The sequence below is a fragment of the Oncorhynchus mykiss genome, chromosome 12 (genome assembly GCF_057628025.1).
Source record: "Oncorhynchus mykiss isolate SJ-2025 chromosome 12, ASM5762802v1, whole genome shotgun sequence".
NCBI lineage: Eukaryota > Metazoa > Chordata > Actinopteri > Salmoniformes > Salmonidae > Oncorhynchus > Oncorhynchus mykiss.
In genome coordinates, this window is record NC_143033.1 from 17,621,310 (window position 1) to 17,642,666 (window position 21,357).

Sequence of the window (21,357 nt, forward strand, 5' to 3'; positions counted from 1 at the left end):
CCCCTACCTTGTCACAACACGAGGTGTGTGTATACAGTGGGGCAAAAAAGTATTTAGTCAGCCACCAATTGTGCAAGTTCTCCCACTTAAAAATATGAGAGGCCTGTAATTTTCATCATAGGTACACTTCAACTATGACAGACAAAATGAAGAAAAAAAAATCAGATTGTAGGATTTTTAATGAATTTATTTGCAAATTATGGTGGAAAATAAGTATTTGGTCACCTACAAACAAGCAAGATTTCTGGCTCTCACAGACCTGTAACTTCTTCTTTAAGAGGCTCCTCTGTCCTCCACTCGTTACCTGTATTAATGGCACCTGTTTGAACTTGTTATCAGTATAAAAGACACCTGTCCACAACCTCAAACAGTCACACTCCAAACTCCACTATGACCAAGACCAAAGAGCTGTCAAAGGACACCAGAAACAAGCACATCAAACATAGATCATTGTGAAGCCCTAAGAGACTTTGGCCTTGGTTGAAATAAGTCATTTTGGTGCAGACTGTAGACTATATCCCTATCTGGTGTGTTGTTGCTGGGGGTAAAACTAGCGCCTGGACACCCAGTAGCTCTGCATCACTGAAATGGTATGTTGTAGTGTTCTGGGACAGCGCAGAGCTAATTTCATAATAATGGAGGTGACTGTATTGTAGGTTATTATAGTTTTGTGTTTTTATTTCTATTCGTTTTTAAGGTTTTATTTGAAATTCAGTTTAGTTTTAGTTTGTTTTCAGATCCACTTTCTTCGTTTTTTTTTAGTTAAAGTTTTATAAAAATGTATTTAGTTTTTATATTATTTAGTTTTTATGTTAGTGACAGAAAGAAGCCTATCCAAAACACTGTTTGTGGGGGGATGTCACTTCTTGCCACTGTGGGGCAGTAATGTATAAGGTGATGGGTCAGGTCATAGGTTAGGTTTAAAGGTAGACTCAGTGAGATGACGTAGATACATGAAGTAAACAGTAGTAGTGGGTCAACAACCAGGAGCGTTGAAGCGCGAAGCTAAACTTCTTTACTGTTTTGGTCCAATAGCTACCAGGTTGTAGCAGCGTAAAGCTAAACTTCTTCACTGTTTTGGTCCAATAGCTACCAGGTTGTAGCAGCGTAAAGCTAAACTTATTCACTGTTTTTGGTCCAATAGCTACCAGGTTGTAGTAGCGTGAAGCTAAACTTCTTCACTGTTTCGGTCCAATATCTACCAGGTTGTAGCAGCGTGAAGCGAACCGGTGCATATGCGCAGATACTCGTTCTTGCATCGTGCTCATCTCAAAAGACGCGTTGGAGCAGATCACTTTTGTCAAGTCGGTGCCTTTTTAAAGTGGGGGAAAAAATTGTCAGACATGTCGACTGCATGAACTTTACAAAAATGATGTGGTCTGAGGTGAAGTTTTGACTTCAGTCGATTGCAAGTTTTTGCAGTTGCTCCTCACAGACTTCATCCTGCAGCCATCACCTTCGGAGGCTCTATTGTCAACTAATCATTAGGGTGTTTTTGTTTGACCCACACGAACGTGACCAAACACATGACTGAAACAGGGACTAATTTCCTTAATTTATGTGTACAGTGGATATATATACAAGTAAATATGATTTGAGGCTCTCTCTAACCGATTCTGCAAGGTGTACATACATAATCATATTATGTTTTCAGTTTGTGATATGGGGGTGGGACATTATGAAGAGAACCTTTTTATAAACAGTAGCAACACCGCCATGTTGATCTGAGCCTTGCTGTTAGAAAACCACATTAGTGTCCGACTGTTGCAGAGTCACCTCCCCCGACTCCACTCCTTGACTTTTGTCTACAGTTGGGTTCTTTAGCCTTGCCACTCCAATATGCCCAATCTCTGCGGGGCTGCTCGTTATCTCGATGAGTCTATCTGTAAATTATAAAGTCAATCTCAATGTGCCCTGCCAGATTCAGAAGCTTGAAAACCCCATTCGATTTTTGCCTCTCAAACTAAAACTGAACCTAATTCAAGAGGGTTTTATTTTGTTTTCGAGTCAAAGATAATAGTGTTTTTTTATTTTTTTAAATGACATATTTGTTAATTATTTATATTTCAGTTGCGTTTCAGTTTTAATTTACTATAATAACCTTGCTGTATTGAATCTGACAGATTGATCCACAACCTTGCTGTACTTGAATCTGACAGATTGATCCACAACCTTGCTGTATTGAATCTGACAGATTGATCCACAACCTTGCTGTATTGAATCTCACAGATTGATCCACGACCTTGCTGTATTGAATCTGACAGATTGATCCACGACCTTGCTGTATTGAATCTGACAGATTGATCCACAACCTTGCTGTATTGATTCTGACAGATTGATCCACAACCTTGCTGTATTGAATCTGACAGATTGATCCACGACCTTGCTGTATTGACTCTGACAGATTGATCCACGACCTTGCTGTATTGATTCTGACAGATTGATCCACGACCTTGCTGTATTGAATCTGACAGATTGATCCACGACCTTGCTGTATTGATTCTGACAGATTGATCCACGACCTTGCTGTATTGAATCTGACAGATTGATCCACGACCTTGCTGTATTGATTCTGACAGATTGATCCACAACCTTGCTGTATTGATTCTGACAGATTGATCCACAACCTTGCTGTTTCACTCTATTAGATTTGGTGACATTTCAAAGACGTGCTGTTTTTTTATGTGGTTTCTTTTGTTCTTTTGTTTTTTTCTTTCTTTCTACAGGCTCTGTGAGTTCAGCCAAAAGGTTGGAGCCCCTCTTCCCAGCACAACACTTCCTGGACGATGGCCAATCGTTCGTAGCACTGGCTGTAGAGACGGCTCTGATTGGCTTAGGGCAGCAGAGGGTGATGCCTGACGGCCTATACGCCCAGGAGAAGGTGTGTCGCAACGAAGAGCAGCTATTGGCCAAGCTCCAGGAAGTGGAACTGAACGATGCCCTGGTCAAGATCTTCCGCAAGCAAGCAGTCTTCCTGCTAGAGGGTGAGGGGGAGACACACACACACACCCTTTCTCTCTACCTATCTCTCTACTTCTCTACCTCTACTCCCTAACCCTGTATTCGGTCTCCTGTAGCTGGTCCATACAGTGGTCTAGGAGAGTTGCTCTACAGAGAGAGTGTTCCCATGCATACTTTCGCCAAGTATCTCTTCACCTCCCTACTACCTCACGACGCTGAACTGGCGTACAAAATTGCACTGAGAGCCATGAGGTGAGTACAAAACGCACACACAAACCTGTATCAGAAAATAACACTTCAGTTGAAAAAGGAGCTCAGCCTCATTTGAGTCTCAAATTCTGTGTGTGTGTCTGTGACGAGACAGGAAGCTATCCTTATTAAATAATTAAACACCACTGAAAATGGTTGAATAATAGTTTTATTTATATATCAACTCAGCAAAAAAAGAAACATCCCTTTTTCAGGACTCTTTCAAAGATAATTCGTAAAAATCAAAATATCTTCACAGATCTTCATTGTAAAGGGTTTAAACACTGTGTCCCATGCTTGTTCAAAGAACCATAAATAATTAATGAACATGCAACGGTCGTTAGGACACTAACAGCTTACAGACGGTAGGCAATTAAGGTCACAGTGTCTGCTCATCTGCGTGAACGTGCCTTATGCGTGCTGCAAGGAGGCATGAGGACTGCAGATGTGGCCAGGGCAATAAATTGCAATGTCCATACTGTGAGACGCCTAATGCAGCACTACAGGGAGACAGGACAGACAGCTGATTGTCATCACAGTGGCAGACCACATGTAACAATACCTGCACATCGTCGGTACATCCGAACATCACACCTGCGGGGCAGGTACAGGAATGGCAACAACAACTGCCCGAGTTACACCAGGGATGCACAATCCCTCCATCAGTGCTCAGACTGTCTGCAATAGGCTGAGAGAGGCTGGACCGAGGGCTTGTAGGCCTGTTGTAAGGCAGGTCCTCACCAGACATCACCGGCAACAACGTCGCCTATGGGCACAAACCCACCGTCGCTGGACCAGACGGGACTGGCAAAAAGTGCTCTTCACTGACGACTCGCAGTTTTGAATCACCAGGGGGGATGGAGGTGGAGGGTCCGTCCTGGTCTGGGGTGTTGTCACAGCATCGTCGGACTGAGCTTGTTGTCATTGGCAAGTTGTCATTGGCAAGCAATCTCAACGCTGTGCGTTACAGGGAAGACATCCTCCTACCTCATGTGTTATCCTTCTTGCAGGCTCATCCTGATGAGCATGACCCTTCACATTGACAATGCCACCAGCCATACTGCTCATTCTGGGCGTGATTTCCTGCAAGACAGGAATGTCAGTGTTCTGCCATGGCCAGCGAAGAGCCCAGATTTCAGCACTTCTGGGACCTGTTGGATCGGCGGGTGAGGGCTAGGGACATTCCCCACAGAAATGTCCGGGAACTTGCAGGTGCCTTGGTGGAAGAGTGGGGTAGCATCTCACAGCAAAAACTGTCAAATCTGGTGCAGTCCATGAGGAGGCGATGCACTGCAGTACTTAATGCAGCTGGTGTCCACACCAGATACTGACTGTTACTTTTGATTTAGACTCCTGTTTGTTCAGTGGCACGTTATTCCATTTATGTTAGTCACATGTCTGTGGAACTTGTTCAGTGTATGTCTCAGTTGTTGAATCTTATGTTCATACAAATATTTACACATGTTAAGTTTGCTGAAAATAAACGCAGTTGACAGTGAGAGGACAACGATTTTTTTGCTGAGTGTATGTGTGTGTGTGTGTGTGTGTGTGTGTGTGTGTGTGTGTGTGTGTGTGTGTGTGTGTGTGTATATATATTGATAGAGAGATATACACTGAGTTTTGAAAACATAAAATACACTTTCCTAGTATTGAGTTGCACCCCCTCATTTTGCCCTCAGAACAGCCTCAATTCATTGGGGCATGGACTCTACAAGGTGTCGACGCGTTCCACAGGGATTCTGGCCCATGTTTACTCAAGTGCTTCCTACAGTTGTGTCAAGCTGGCTGGATGTCCTTTAGGTTGTGGACCATTCTTGATGCACACGGGAAACTGTTGAGTGTGTAAAACCCAGCAGCGTTGCAGTTCTTGACACAAACTGGTGTGCCTGGCACGTTCTACCATACCTTGTTCAAAGGCACTTAAATCTTTTGTCTAGCCCATAAATCTTTTGTCTAGCCCATAAATCTTTTGTCTAGCCCATAAATCTTTTTGTCTAGCCCATAAATATTTTTGTCTAGCCCATAAATCTTTTTGTGTTGCCCATAAATCTTTTTGTCTAGCCCATAAATCTTTTTGTCTTGCCCATAAATCTTTTTGTCTTGCCCATAAATATTTTTGTCTAGCCCATAAATATTTTTGTCTAGCCCATAAATATTTTTGTCTAGCCCATAAATCTTTTTGTCTTGCCCATAAATCTTTTTGTCTAGCCCATAAATCTTTTTGTCTTGCCCATAAATCTTTTTGTCTAGCCCATAAATATTTTTGTCTAGCCCATAAATCTTTTTGTCTTGTCCATAAATCTTTTTGTCTAGCCCATAAATCTTTTTGTCTTGCCCATAAATCTTTTTGTCTAGCCCATAAATCTTTTTGTCTTGCCCATAAATCTTTTTGTCTTGCCCATAAATCTTTTGTCTAGCCCATAAATATTTTTGTCTAGCCCATAAATCTTTTTGTCTAGCCTATTTTACCATTTGAATGGCACATACACAATCCATGTCTCAAAGCATACAAATCCTTGTTTAACCATCTCCTCCCTTTCCTCTTCACTGTGGATTTAACAGGTGGCATCAGTAATCCACCTTTCACCTGGATTCACCTGGTCAGTCTGTCACGGAAAGGGCAGGTGTCCATAATGTTTTGTACACTATTTTATGACGTGGGGTTTCATTTGGGTGTCTTTCTACATTTACAACTTTATTTAATTTTGCCCATGTTAAACTCCTCTGAATTGTATTATATTTATAAATCTTTATTTTCAACAATACAGTCTAGAATCAGCATCAGATGTAGCAAGTGGTATGAATACTTTCTATTTCTGACCTCTGCTTTAACAGAAGCACTGAATCTTGCAGAGAGACCGGGATTTCCCATAAGCCTTAGAAGACCCCTTAAAGGCCCATGCTTCCTTATTAGAAGCAAAACAGTTATATTAAACATCAGTGTATTAAATGTGTGTCTTTAGGTTACCGGTCCTGGAAACCACGGCTCCATCAGGTGATCTATCCAGACCTCACCATATAGTATCTATGGTCCCTAACCGCTACCCTCGCTGGTTCACTCTATCTCACATAGAGTCACAACAATGTGAACTGGCCTCCACCATGCTTACCGCAGCCAAAGGTATGTACACAAACAAACATACTGTATGTACAAACACAAAAATACACACATGCTCAGATAATGTTTACTATCTTTTCTGCAAATAGGTGGTTTTATATTGGGTTTTTGTCTCTCAGGCGATGGGCGTAAGTTAGAAACGGTGTTAGAGTCCATCCAGAAGAACATCCACTCCTCGTCTCACATCTTCAAACTGGCTCAGGATGCCTTCAAGATCGCTACTCTGATGGACAGCCTGCCAGACCTCACACTGCTTAAAGTCTCACTGGAGCTGGGCCTTCAGGTAACATATACCGGTCAAACATTTTAGCCACCCCCATTTTCCCAGTTTTTATAGACATTTAAGCAGTTCAAGTCCAGTGAATAACCTGAAATGGTACAAAGGTAAGTGGTAAACTGCCAGAGGTTTAAAAAAAGTTTAGGTTACCAAAAACTGATAAATAATGTAAATTTCACGGTTATTTAAAAAGGCCTTTTTCAGGGAACAAGTAATGGGTTAACAACGTACAGCTGTTCTGCAGCGATGGAAGTAAATTAAGCCTTGAAAGTTGATGTTAACAATTCCTACATGTGTCCCAACTTTTGTTTATTACTTACAAGCCCTCTGTCTGTATTAAAGCGGTGTTGGAACAGACTGTTACTACACCCTCTTAAGCATTATTTTGAAAGTATTGTACTACAGGAAGCAGTATATTGCTATCATAATGGCGAGAAAAAGGCAATTAACAAAGGAAGACAGACCATTATAATCCTTAAAAGTGTAGGTCTTTCCTTTCGAGAAATTGCAAAGAAAGCCAAGGTGTCAGTGAGTACAGTTTACTACACCATCAAAAGGCACTTGAAACTCTGACAAGAAGAGGTCTGGCAGATCCAAAGCCACAACAGAATCAGAAGAGACGTTTCTTAGAGTCAACAGCTTGGGTGATAGGCGATTCGCAGGACAACATCTTCAAGCACAGCGTAACACTGGTCGAGGTAATCAAGTCTCAGTTTCAACTGTGAAGAGAGGACTTCGAGCCTAATGTTTGACTGGTCGAGTGGCAGTAAGAAAGCCATTGCTAAATATGAAAAAGAGTCTTGACTGGGCCATGAAGCACTGCCAGTGGACTACTGAAGACTGGAAGAAGGTCTTATGGACTGATCAATCAAAATGTGAAATCTTCGGTTCATCACGCAGGGTTTTTGTACGCCATTGAGTAGGCGAAAGGATGGTTCCTCAGTGTGTGACACCAACTGTCAAACATGGAGGAGGAAGCGTGATGGTCTTGGGGCTCTTTTGCTGGATCCAGAGTCGGCGACTTGCACAGAGTGAGTGGCACCCTGAACCAATACGGCTACCACAGCATTTTGCAGTGCCATGCAATACCCTCTGGTGTACGTCTAGTTGGTCAGGAATTCATCCCACAGCAAGATAATGACCCAGAACATACCTCCAGGCGATGTCAGAACTACCTTAGAACAAAAGAACAAGACGGTAGTCTTCAAATCATGGAATGGCCAGCACAGTCTCCAGACTTAGACCCCATCCAGCTGGTTTGGGATGAACTGTGCAGAAGGATGAAAGTAAAGCAACCTACAAGGGCAACACATTTGTGGGAACTTCGGAAACAGTGTTGGGAAGGAATTTCCGAACAATATTTGATTTCCATTGTAGAAAGAATGTGTTCGACTGTATGTCTGCAAAAGATGGCTACTTTGAGTCAAAAGTGTAGATTGCATTCTGTTAAACAAAACTATTACATTATTTTGTTGTTTACTTGTTCTATGCTTTAATTTGAGTACGTTAAGACATTACACTGTGTCAATTTTCATTAAAAAAAAATTTCAAAAACTTTTGACCGGTAGTGTACACAGACGGACAGACGGTTGGTCGGTCAGTCAGTCGAAGTCTGCATACACCGTAGCCAAATCAATTTAAACTCAGTTTTTCACAATTCCTGACATTTAATCCTAGTACAAATTCCCTGTTTTAGGTCAGTTAGGATCACCACTTTATTTTAAGAATGTGAAATGTCAGAATAATAGTAGAGTGATTTATTTCAGCTTTTATTTATTTCATTACATTCCCAGTGGGTCAGAAGTTTACATGCGCTCAATTGGTATTTGGTAGCATTGCCTTTAAATTGTTTAACTTGGGTCAAACGTTTTGGGTGGCCTTCCACAAGCTTCCCACAATAAGTTGGTGAAATAAGCTAGTGTAACGGAGTCCGGTTTGTAGACCTCCTTGCTCGCACATGCTTTTTCAGTTTTGCCCACAGATTTTCTATAGGATTCAGGTCAGGGCTTTGTGATGGCCACTCCAATACCTTGACTTTGTTGTCCTTAAGCCATTTTGCCACAACTTGGAAGTACGCTTGGAGTCATTGTCCATTTCGAAGACCCATTTGCGACCAAGCTTTGTCTTGAGATGTTGCTTAATATATCCACATAATTTCCCTGCCTCATGATGCCATCTATTTTGTGAAGTGCACCAGTCCCTCCTGCAGCAAAGCACCTCCACAACATGATGCTGCCACTCCTGTGCTTCACGGTTGGGATGGTGTTCTTCGGCTTGCAAGCCTCCCGCTTTTTCCTCCAAACATAACGATGTCATTATGGCCGAGCAGTTTTGTTTCATCAAACCAGAGGACATTTCTCCAAAACGTATGATCTTTGTCTCGATGTGCAGTTGCAAAACGTAGTCTAGCTTTTTATGGAGGTTTTTGAGCAGTGGCTTCTTCCTTGCTGAAGGGCCTTTCAGGTTATGTCGATATAGGATTCATATTTACTGTGGATATAGATACTTTGTGCCTGTTTCCTACAGCATCTTCACAAGGTCCTTTGCTGTTGTTTTGAGATTGATTTGCACTTTTTGCACCGAAGTACATTCATCTCTAGGAGACAGAACGCATCTCCTTCCAGAGCGGTATGACGTCTGCATGGTCCCATGGTGTTTATACTTGCATACTATTGTTTGTACAGATGAACGTGGTACCTTCAGGCGTTTGGAAAATGCTCCCAAGGATGAACCAGACTTGTGGAGGTCTACAATTTTTTTCTGAGGTCTTGGCTGATTTCTTTTGATTTTCCTATGATGTCAAGCAAACTGAGTTTGAAGGTAGGCCTTAAAATACATCCGCAGGTACACCTCCAATTGACTCAAATTATGTCAATTAGCTTATCAGAAGCTTCTAAAGCCATGACATCATTTTCTGGAATTTTCCAAGCTGTTTAAATGCACAGTCAACTTAGTGTATGTAAACTTCTGAACCACTGGAATTGTGATGCAGTGAAATAATCTGTCTGTAAACAATTGTTGGAAAATTACTTGTGTCATGCACAAAATATATGTCCTAACCTTCTTGCCAAAACTATAGTTTGTTAACAAGAAATTTGTGAAGTGATGTCCCGCAGGTGTGATGTTCGGATGTACCGATCCTGCGCAGGTGTTGTTGCACGTGGTCTGCCACTGCGAGGACGATCAGCTGTCCGTCTCACAGTATGGACATAGCAATTTATTGCCCTGGCCATATCTGCAGTCCTTATGCCTCCTTGCAGCATGCCTAAGGCACATTCACGCAGATGAGCAGGGACCCTGGGCATCTTTCTTTTGGTGCTTTTCAGAGTCAGTAGAAAGGCCTCTTTAGTGTCGTAAGTTTTCATAACTGTGACCTTAATTGCCTACCATCTGTAAGTTGTTAGGGTTTTGACGACCATTCCACAGGTGCATGTTCATTAATTGTTCATGCATGGGAAACAGTGTTTAAACCCTTTACAATGAAGATCTGTGAAGTTATTTGGATTTTTACGAATTATCTTTGAAAGACAGGGTCCTGAAAGGGGACATTTATACTTTTTTTTGGTGGGTTTATGTTATATATATATACGCAAGCAAACAAACACACCTCCCTAACCTGTACCTGTTCCTTTCTCCCCTGAAGGTGATGAGAATGACTCTGTCCACGTTGAACTGGAGGAGGAGAGAGATGGTACGGTGGCTGGTCACCAGTGCCACAGAAGTTGGTGAGTTACTATTCTAATGCTGTTTTCCAGTGTGTGTGGCTGCAGAACAAAAGTATCCTGTTGTTGAATGGGTTCCCATTTACAATGTGCATAATGTCAGCTGTGGTGTTAACTGTGGAAAACTGGTGAAACAGCTGATTGGCTGCTTTTTAGACAATTGAGAAGTAAATGGACCGGAGGTATAAAGATGGCAAAATCTAGGTATTTTCTTGATGACAGAGTCTGCTGGTGATCCCGCTAAATTCTGGAAAACTGTTAACTCACTTAAACCAGGAAACTCCTTGACTTCCCTGCTGAAGCTTACTGTTTTCCACATCAGCTGAAGGCCGAGGGACTTATCTGAACTATCTGCTATAGATTCTATGAAATCATTAGGCGCTGACAATCTGGTGTGCGGCACCTATTATTGCTGGTGTAGTGACGCATATCTTTAATCAAACATTTGTCATAGGAAAGATTCCTAAATCTTGGAAATCAGCTTTTGTTTTACCACTCCTCAAGGGAGGTGATGGTAGTGAATTGGATAATTATCGGCCCATCTCTAAGCTCTCCTGTTTGACAAAAATTCTAGAGTCATTAGTGAAAAGGCAACTACAATCTTTTTAACTGTTAACAATACTCTTTCTAGTAATCAATCTGGCTTTAGACCTAAACACAGTACTATTACGGCCACTGTACGTGTTGTAAATGATATTACTAATGCCCTAGATAATTGAAAGTACTGTGCCGCCTTGTTCATAGATTTATCTAAAGCTTTTGACACTGTAGACCATACTTTTGGGTAAGCTGTCGTCAATAGGACTGGGATTGGATGCCTGTCGTTGGTTTCATGATTATCTAAAGGATAGAAGTCAGGCTGTTAGAGTCGACGGCATTCAGTCGGAGCCATTGGAGTTGGTTAAAATGGGTCCCACAAGGTTCTAAACTTGGTCCATTACTGTTCACACTCTACATAAACAGTATTGGTGATGAGATAAGAAAGTGTCAAATTAATTTATATGCTGATGACACTGCATGTTCTCTATCGCTTAAACGGCTGACCAAGCGTTGTCATTATTGGAGACAGATTTTAAGATATTACAAGGGTCTTTTATACAGCTGAAACTTGTTTTAACGGGGAAAAAACAACACATTTTATGATTTTTAATATGTTCAAAAAGTTGGTTGAAAATACACTTGCACTTACGAGCTCAGATGGTTCTCGAATGAATCAGGTCTCTGCATATAAATACTTAAGTTTATCATCCAACCATATCCCTGTCTTTTAAAATGCATACTGACTAACTTTGGAAATGGCTAAAAATCAAGCTAGGCTTCCTCTATAGAAACAGGACATGTTTGTCCTCTACAAATAGAAGACAAATTGTGCAAGCTACTTTTATGTCTGTTATGGATTATGGGGATATTATTTACATGCATGCTACGGCATCAACACTTAAATCGCTGGATGCTACTTATCATTGCGCATTTAGGTTTATTACGGGAGCTAGCTACAGAACTCACCACTGTGTTTAATATCAAAATGTGGGTTGGTCTTCGCTGTCCGTGAGACGAGAACAACATGCTCTCGTGTTTGTCTATAAAGCACTTCTGAATAAACTACCTTCTTATTTATCATCACTAATATTATAATTATAATTCGTAAAACCAGGTCTCAAGCATGGATTACACTTGAGGCCCATGCGATTTCCACAGAGTTGGGTATGGCTGCCTTTTCCTGTTACGCTCCTTGCCTATGGAATAGCCTGCAGACTAAACTTAAACTTGAGACTCTTGTCCCCCTGTCGCCCATTTTATATATTTATTGTAGGATTTTTATTTGTGTATTGCTTGTTACTGTTTCGGTAATGCAAGGTCTTGTGCTGTTAGGGGAATAACCTGTGTGTAAATGTAATCTGTTGCTGTATTTTTTTTGTGTTATCTGTGATCTTTTTGTTTGTCTTGTGTAGTTTCTTAATCATTGTACCTAAACTGTATGTGTAAACATGTATACGCAGGGCCCAGCTGTAAAAGAAACCTTGGTCTCAGTCTGTGTTCCTTGTTGAAATAAAGGTATTAAAAAAATTAAAAGATGTGGTGTGTGTAGAACATATTTCCATGACCTAACCAGCTTCTCCTCTGCTCTCCACTGCTGTAGGTGTGTATGCGTTGGACAGCATCATGCAGAGTTGGTTCACCTTGTTCACCCCGACCGAGGCCACCAGCATCGTGGCCACCACCGTCATGTCCAACACCACCATCGTCCGACTGCACCTGGACTGTCACCAGCAGGAGAACCTGGCCTCCTCCGCCCGAACACTGGCCCTGCAGTGTGCCATGAAGGACCCCCAGAACTGTTCCCTCTCTGCCCTCACCCTCTGTGAGAAGGACCACATCGCCTTCGAGACGGCCTACCAGATCGTTCTGGACGCGGCCGTCACGGGGATGAGCTACACACAGCTCTTTACAATAGCCAGGTACATGGAGCACAGAGGATATCCCATGAGGGCTTACAAGCTGGCCACGCTAGCCATGGCCCACCTTAACCTCAGCTACAACCAGGACACCCACCCGGCTATCAATGACGTGCTGTGGGCCTGTGCTCTGAGTCACTCTCTGGGGAAGAATGAGCTGGCTGCCGTCATTCCCCTGGTGGTGAAAAGTGTGAAGTGCGCCACTGTGCTGTCAGACATTTTGAGACGGTGCACATTGACCACGCCGGGCATGGTGGCACTGCACAGCCGCAGGAACTCTGGGAAGCTGATGTCGCTGGACAAGGCTCCACTCAGGCAACTGCTGGACGCCACCATCGGAGCCTACATCAACACCACGCACTCTCGCCTCACGCACATCAGCCCGCGCCACTACAGCGAGTTCATCGAGTTCCTCAGTAAGGCCAGAGAGACGTTCCTCATGGCCCAGGACGGACACATCCAGTTTACCCAGTTCATAGACAACCTCAAACAGATCTACAAGGGCAAGAAGAAACTCATGATGCTCGTACGGGAGAGGTTCGGTTGACGAAGACTAAACTTAAAAACTATTGTGATTGGTTGATGGATGTATGGAGATTGAGAGCGATCACGCCCCCTTTTACTTGATTCTGCGTTTGTATCCCTTTTAACTTAAAAAGTGACGGAATAAGTGAAAGAAAAACCTGAAAACAACACAAGGCCACATCGGTATTAATGTGTATAGACCCTATTTAGTTCACAAGCAAACAAAAAAGAAAATTGTCATGTTGTGGAAGTGTGTGTGTGTGTGTCCCTTTATGTATAAAGACAGTGTGAAAGAGTGTAAGAGAGAGAGAGAACTAAAGAGAAAAATAAAATCTTTTTACACTGAGTATATGTTGTCCAGTGGCGAGATGTCCACATAGCACTCCTGTCCCCCTCTGTTAAATGCTCACAGCTCAGAGACAATGAGACAAACAAGGCTTAAAACCAAACAGAGCAACTCCATCAGACATGACCAGTACCTCGTACGGACCCAGCTTTATTCCCCCCTTATCCTTAGCCCTTCCTCACCCCTCCTTCCCCCACTCAGTGTGGTCAGTGTGTGTTAACAGTTAAATAACAACACAAACAGTTCACTATCCAGTTCAGTCCACAATTTCTTGTTTTATGTCTCTTTAGTAAGAGAGATCACCAACAACAGGCTGACTGTCTGCTGTGGCTTTAGTAACAGGGATCACCAACTCCAGGCTGACTGTCTGCTGTGGCTTTAGTAACAGGGATCATCAACTCCAGGCTGACTGTCTGCTGTGGCTTTAGTAACAGGGATCATCAACTCCAGGCTGACGGTCTGCTGTGGCTTTAGTAACAGGGATCATCAACTCCAGGCTGACTGTCTGCTGTGGCTTTAGTAACAGAGATTACCAACTCCAGGCTGACTGCTGTGGCTTTAGTAACAGGGATCACCAACTCCAGGCTGAGAGAGATCACTAACTCCAGGCTGACTGTCTGCTGTGGCTTTAGTAATAGGGATCACCAACTCCAGGCTGCCTGTCTGCTGTGACTTTAGTAACAGGGATCATCAACTCCAGGCTGACTGTCTGCTGTGGCTTTAGTAACAGGGATCATCAACTCCAGGCTGACTGTCTGCTGTGGCTTTAGTAACAGGGATCATCAACTCCAGGCTGGCTGTGGCTTTAGTAACAGGGATCATCAACTCCAGGCTGACTGTCTGCTGTGGCTTTAGTAACAGGGATCATAAACTCCAGGCTGACTGTCTGCTGTGGCTTTAGTAACAGGGATCATCAACTCAAGGCTGGCTGTGGCTTTAGTAACAGGGATCACCAACTCCAGGCTGACTGTCTGCTGTGGCTTTAGTAACAGGGATCATCAACTCCAGGCTGAGAGAGATCACCAACTCCAGGCTGACGGTCTGCTGTGGCTTTAGTAACAGGGATCACCAACTCCAGGCTGGCTGTCTGCTGTGGCTTTAGTAACAGGGATCATCAACTCCAGGCTGCCTGTCTGCTGTGGCTTTAGTAACAGGGATCATCAACTCCAGGCTGACTGTCTGCTGTGGCTTTGCAGTGTTGTTTACCCTGATGCTTTAGACACGTGCAGAAACACACACACACACACACACGCATAGAAACACATAGTAACAGACACACTCAGAAACTCATGCAGTTGCAGAAACAACCTGTAAACACACACTTGCAGAAAAACACAATTATACTGTCATAGTGCTTGCGCTTGTGGAAACTTAGCAACTGTCAACATACATTCTCAGGGATTTCTCAACAAAAAAAGCAAAGGAAAATAAAAAAGAGAGAATGAGAGCATTTTATTGTACTGTATATATAATAGTATATGTCTGAATATTGAAAACAAATGTATACGTTAACTAATTTATTAAATCATATTCTATGTAATGCAAAATACTTGAAGCTGCAGTACCATGGTTTTTATAACCAAAACATATCAGAAGGACTTTTAAAACGTGTCGCGTTGCATCATCAGGGGCCAGGACAAAGGTCAAAGGTTAGGGGTCATCTCAGTAGGACTGTTAGCTGGGCGACCCCAGAGAGACAGACAGACTGACATCCACTGGACTGCTTGACAGGAACCGGCTGTTTGCAAAAAAGGACATGGATGTTGTATTTAGTATGGACCAGCAAAATATATTAATCCTCCAGTTGAACACAGTTGTATTGGGCACCGTGGTATAAGAGGAGAGAAGGAGAGAGAAACTGCCCAGGAGCCCGATCAGTAATGCCTTAGCATTACAAATGGAGAACTCCGGCCCAGTGCCTACGAAGCCGTGAAAAAAATCCCTGACTCTTTACTAATAATTAGCATAGTAATACGCTGTGGTGAAATTTGGTTTGTTCACGCATCATGTCTCCTTCCACAGTGTTCAAGTCACAAAAAAATAATCTACATTATATGCAGAACAACCAATTAAAACATGTACTTGCCTCTACAACGAACCCACAACACGCCTCTACAACGAACCCACAACACGCCTCTTCTGTCGACTCCTTGACTTTGTGCAGGACAGAAAGTTGCTATGTTGGTCTTGACTGTTCAATTTTGTTTTGTTACGCTTTTTTATGTTTCTCCTTTTTTAACTTTTTAGTTATCTCTCTAGAATTATTCAATGAGAACAGCCTTCTTTCTTGCCTTGTCTTAACGCTTTAAAACAACCAAACGGGAGTTCTGACTACCAAACTTTGTTCATTGAAATGAAAAAGCCAACCAACTTTGGTTACAACTTTTAGTGTCTTTCATTTTTAGCTGAATGGTTCTGTGTTCTGTGCTTTAAAAGCCCTTCTCTGTTTGTTTTTGGGTGCAGAAACATTGTCTAGTGTCTCTTGTCCCCTCCTCCCCTAGAGGTTTGTCCATAGGTCCTTTGTCCAAAGACAAATATCATTCATGTTCCATTTTATTTATTATGATAGGTAAACGATTGTACTTCTTCAACCGTGTCAACATTGCTCATGTGTTAAAATTCAGATTTGATACACCAATATCAATTTATTTATGTAACTAAATCACTGTTTTTTAAACTTGTTAATGATTGAACTTTTTTGTTTTAATTAAAATTCGTTTTTTGAGAGGAGATCTTGTGTAGTGTTTATTTGCATTTATTTTTGAAGGTTCCTAGTTCTGCTATTTTACACACTGCGCCATCAGTGGAGAAAGGAGAAACACTGTTTTCCTTTCTTTTATCCCAGAATGTAAGTGAGTGAAACGCTGGACCTCTCCTGGGAAATTATGAATCCACTGAGAGTAGTAGTAGAAAGGATGTCAAGGTTTTTTCCTGCTCATTTGTTTCCTCAACAGTGTTAGTGTTTGCTGTATTTGGGGAGTATTCCAAGTGTTTTGTTCTTTATCACTCCTGATAATCCATGATGTGTCTAATAGAGAGCTGTAAACATTCCACTCCAGGTGATTCTGTGGAATTCAAAAGTAGTATTTCCCCTAGATCTTTTTTTGTGATACAGGCTGGACGCTTTAGTTTACTTGGTTAGATGACTATAGGAATATTCCTTCCTCTTCCTGTCTTTTATCGTTAACAGCATCCAGGGGGGCTGTTGAGGGTACAGGAAGTTTGAGTTGGAACCACAAAGGCAGGGGGATGGAGGAACAGGAACAGCCCCAATTACTCCAAACAAAATCAAATCAAACTTTATTTGTCAGATGCGCCGAATACAACAAGTGTAGACCTTACCATGAAATGCTTACTTACTGACTCGACACCGGTACCCCCTGTATATTACCTTTTTTATTGTTGTTACTTTTTTATCATTTTTTATTTTGGTTTATTTGGTAAATATTTTCTTAACTCTTCTTGAACTGCACTGTTGGTTAAGGGCAATAAAATAAAATTTTAAAAAGTAACAACAATAAAAAGGTAATATACAGGGGGTACCTGTACCGAGTCAGTGTGCGAGGGTACAGGTTAGAGGTAATTTGTACATGTAGGTAGGGGTGAAGTGACTATGCATAGATAATAAACAGTCAGTAGCAGCAGTGTACAAAACAAATGGGGGGGGGTCAATGTAATAGACCGGTAGCCATTTGATTAATTGTTTAGCAGTCTTATGGCTTGTCTCATTGTTGACAATGTTTTGACCCCCTCGCCCCAGTAGTCGTTCCATTCAAATCAATCACCACTGTCTGGATTTACTACCTGTGAAGTGTTTTGTATGTATCAGTACTGACCACAGTAAATCCCCAAGCTAACAATGAGCTCAACTAAACAGGAACCAGTTAAAAAGGTTGGGGTTGAGATTAGGCCTACATATCTCCGCCTTCCTATGTATTTGGGAGAGCAAGATAAGACTGACTGACCTCTTATACATGTCCCTGAAAGGGAAAGGTCTGCACCTAACTAGTCAGGACCAGAGTCAGGACGGCACTGTCCCCTGTCAGGACTCTAACATGCACTTTTATATAGATTTACTCCAAGATGTAGTGTGTGTGTGTGTGTGTCCCCCCCCCCCCTTCTCAGAAGGTGTTAGAGAAACTGAGACACTGGGGGGTTTCATGATAAATGAGCGTTACACACACACACTTGAATCGTATAGATGTACCTCTACATCTTCATTGTTTGTGGTTTTAGGCTGGGTTTATGGATAAGCACTGTGTGACATGCTGATGTAAAAAGGGCTTTTAAATACATTTTATTTTATTTACAGTATCCATGTCAGTGAGTGTATCTCCTGTATAAATAGCCAGGCAGTGGGGAGTTTCTGTAACCCCATATCTGGCACCAGAGATCAGCTGGGACACACACACACATCCTGGCTGAACCAGACAATGACCCCATTCCTGTTCTCATTCCCGGGAATGCCACTTGGTTCCCAGTCCATCTGGGACAGCAATGTTCTTTCTCTGCATCTGTCTTTCTCTCTCTCCAGATTTCTGTTATCTCATTACCTCTGGAAGAACAAACTGTTACATCCTTGACCAGAGAGAAGTTTGTGTTTATAGCTGAGGTAATACCACCTCAGTACTTACAACTATAGCTGAGGTAATATCACCTCTCGGTACTGGCAACTATAGCTGAGGTAATATCACCTCTCAGTACTGGCAACTATACCTGAGGTAATATCACCTCTCAGTACTGGCAACTATAGCTGAGGTAATATCACCTCTCAGTACTGGCAACTATAGCTGAGGTAATATCACCTCTCAGTACTGGCAACTATACCTGAGGTAATATCACCTCTCAGTACTGGCAACTATAGCTGAGGTAATATCACCTCTCAGTACTGGCAACTATAGCTGAGGTAATATCACCTCTCAGTACTGGCAACTATACCTGAGGTAATATCACCTCTCAGTACTGGCAACTATACCTGAGGTAATATCACCTCTCAGTACTGGCAACTATAGCTGAGGTAATATCACCTCTCAGTACTGGCAACTATAGCTGAGGTAATATCACCTCTCAGTACTGGCAACTATAGCTGAGGTAATATCACCTCTCAGTACTGGCAACTAGAGGTAATATCACCTCTCAGTACTGGCAACTATACCTGAGGTAATATCACCTCTCAGTACTGGCAACTATAGCTGAGGTAATATCACCTCTCAGTACTGGCAACTATAGCTGAGGTAATATCACCTCTCAGTACTGGCAACTATAGCTGAGGTAATATAGCTGAGGTAATATAATCTCAGTACTGGCAACTATAGCTGAGGTAATATCACCTCTCAGTACTGGCAACTATAGCTGAGGTAATATCACCTCTCAGTACTGGCAACTATAGCTGAGGTAATATCACCTCTCAGTACTGGCAACTATAGCTGAGGTAATATCACCTCTCAGTACTGGCAACTATAGCTGAGGTAATATCACCTCTCAGTACTGGCAACTATAGCTGAGGTAATATCACCTCTCAGTACTGGCAACTATAGCTGAGGTAATATCACCTCAGTACTGGCAACTTATAGCTGAGGTAGTATCACCTCTGTACTGGCAACTATAGCTGAGGTAATATAGCTGAGGTAATATCACCTCTCAGTACTGGCAACTATAGCTGAGGTAATATAGCTTAGGTAATTTCACCTCTCAGTACTGGCAACTATAGCTGAGGTAATATCACCTCTCAGTACTGGCAACTATAGCTGAGGTAATACAGCTTAGGTAATTTCACCTCTCAGTACTGGCAACTATAGCTGAGGTAATATCACCTCTCAGTACTGGCAACTATAGCTGAGGTAATATCACCTCTCAGTACTGGCAACTATACCTGAGGTAATATCACCTCTCAGTACTGGCAACTATAGCTGAGGTAATATCACCTCTCAATACTGGCAACTATAGCTGAGGTAATATCACCTCTCAGTACTGGCAACTATAGCTGAGGTAATATCACCTCTCAGTACTGGCAACTATAGCTGAGGTAATATCACCTCTCAGTACTGGCAACTATAGCTGAGGTAATATCACCTCTCAGTACTGGCAATTAATCTGTTTCTCCATCTATTCCTGGGGGATCCTGAGAGTGCACACATTTCTGATCCAGCACTAACTCATCTCATTAAATTGGTTCAAATCCTGTGTCTGCCGTCACACCCATCAGTCACTTCCCATCCTGTCTCTCATGGTGATGCGTCTCCTTCCTGCTACAGAAACAGTTGGTCAGAGAGGTAAGGAGAGAGGAGCTTTGATCTGTCTGTCAAGGGTCAACTTTATCCTACTCCTTTACATCACCACAGAGACTGTCCAGACTCCAGAGGAAGTAGACTCCGTACCCATTTCAGTCTAACGACCACTGCACTAGTGGATGTCTGCATTCCACTTCCTCTCTGGACAGGAAATGACCCATTGTGAAAGTGTGGTGTTGATAGACACGTCTTGTTTTGTGATTTGTTTCACGGCAGTGCTTTGATACTTTATCAGGAGACAGCCAGCCCCTAAACACAACATTCTAGAATGAGGTGGAGAGCCGTTTAGCAAAGGTGGAATGGAGCCCCTACTGTGAGACTGCTACTGCAATTACTGGAGCTGTGCTGCTTGTTCAGACTTTTGAGTATGATTCTATTCTATTGTGCAACGTGGCTGTGGAATATTTTCTTCTTTTAACATTCCCTCTCAACTAAGCAATTCTCTGATCATGACAGTTCTAAGGCATTCTCTGATCATGTCAGTTCTAAGGCATTCTCTGATCATGTCAGATCTAAGGCATTCTCTGATCATGTCAGATCTAAGGCATTCTCTGATCATGTCAGATCTAAGGCATTCTCTGATCATGTCAGATCTAAGGCATTCTCTGATCATTGCAGTTCTAAGGCATTCTCTGATCATTGCAGTTCTAAGGCATTCTCTGATCATGTCAGATCTAAGGCATTCTCTGATCATGTCAGATCTAAGGCATTCTCTGATCATTGCAGTTCTAAGGCATTCTCTGATCATGTCAGATCTAAGGCATTTTCTGATCATTGCAGTTCTAAGGCATTCTCTGATCATTGCAGTTCTAAGGCATTCTCTGATCATTGCAGTTCTAAGGCATTCTCTGATCATGTCAGATCTAAGGATAATGCAGGTAGGAAAGAAGCCGTTCTAATCATACATATACAACCAGGAGCTGAGAGCAATTTAACCTGCCAGCAAAAAATACACATACAAAGCAGCATAACCATTGATTGTTCAGAAGTGTGAATGTGTGATCTTTCTTTTGTAATTTCAAATTGATTTACTTTTTCTCAGCTGGCTTGACCCCAATGTTTTGTTTTGATTTGATGTTTTGATTTGATCTGTTATTCCCTTACCCCTCACCTCCATATTCTAAAGCAATATTGTCCAATCGATGCACTCGCTTTAGAGACTGGCTACTGTTTGTGATTCCTCTGTGCGTGTATAAAGGATCTGCGTTTGATTTCAGCTAACACAAACAAGCCTTGTGAATTCTACATTTGAATGCTTGTGTGGACAGTGGAGCTCCTTCTGTTCCTGCCGTAGTTTAACCTCCACAGTTTTCCTCGTACAACAACAACAACACGTCCTCCTCTCTAATCAATGTGTCGCTTATCTCACAATGTCTCCATGTCTTCTATGGACAGATTTGAGCTTGCTCTATT

The 21,357-nt window shown here is 42.3% G+C and overlaps 1 protein-coding gene across 1 annotated transcript in view; it reads left to right on the top strand.

Moving 5' to 3' along the window:
- LOC110536801 (zinc finger SWIM domain-containing protein 6) overlaps positions 1 to 16,384 on the top strand; it is a 70,163-nt gene extending 53,779 nt beyond the window's left edge. The window contains exons 9-14 of the mRNA XM_036937055.2: positions 2,727 to 2,984; positions 3,078 to 3,213; positions 6,174 to 6,331; positions 6,448 to 6,611; positions 10,249 to 10,330; positions 12,468 to 16,384. Of these exons, the coding sequence (XP_036792950.2) occupies positions 2,727 to 2,984; positions 3,078 to 3,213; positions 6,174 to 6,331; positions 6,448 to 6,611; positions 10,249 to 10,330; positions 12,468 to 13,330 (1,661 nt within the window). The 3' untranslated portion in view covers positions 13,331 to 16,384. The remainder of the gene's footprint in view (positions 1 to 2,726; positions 2,985 to 3,077; positions 3,214 to 6,173; positions 6,332 to 6,447; positions 6,612 to 10,248; positions 10,331 to 12,467) is intronic.
- The last annotated feature ends 4,973 nt before the right edge of the window (positions 16,385 to 21,357 follow it).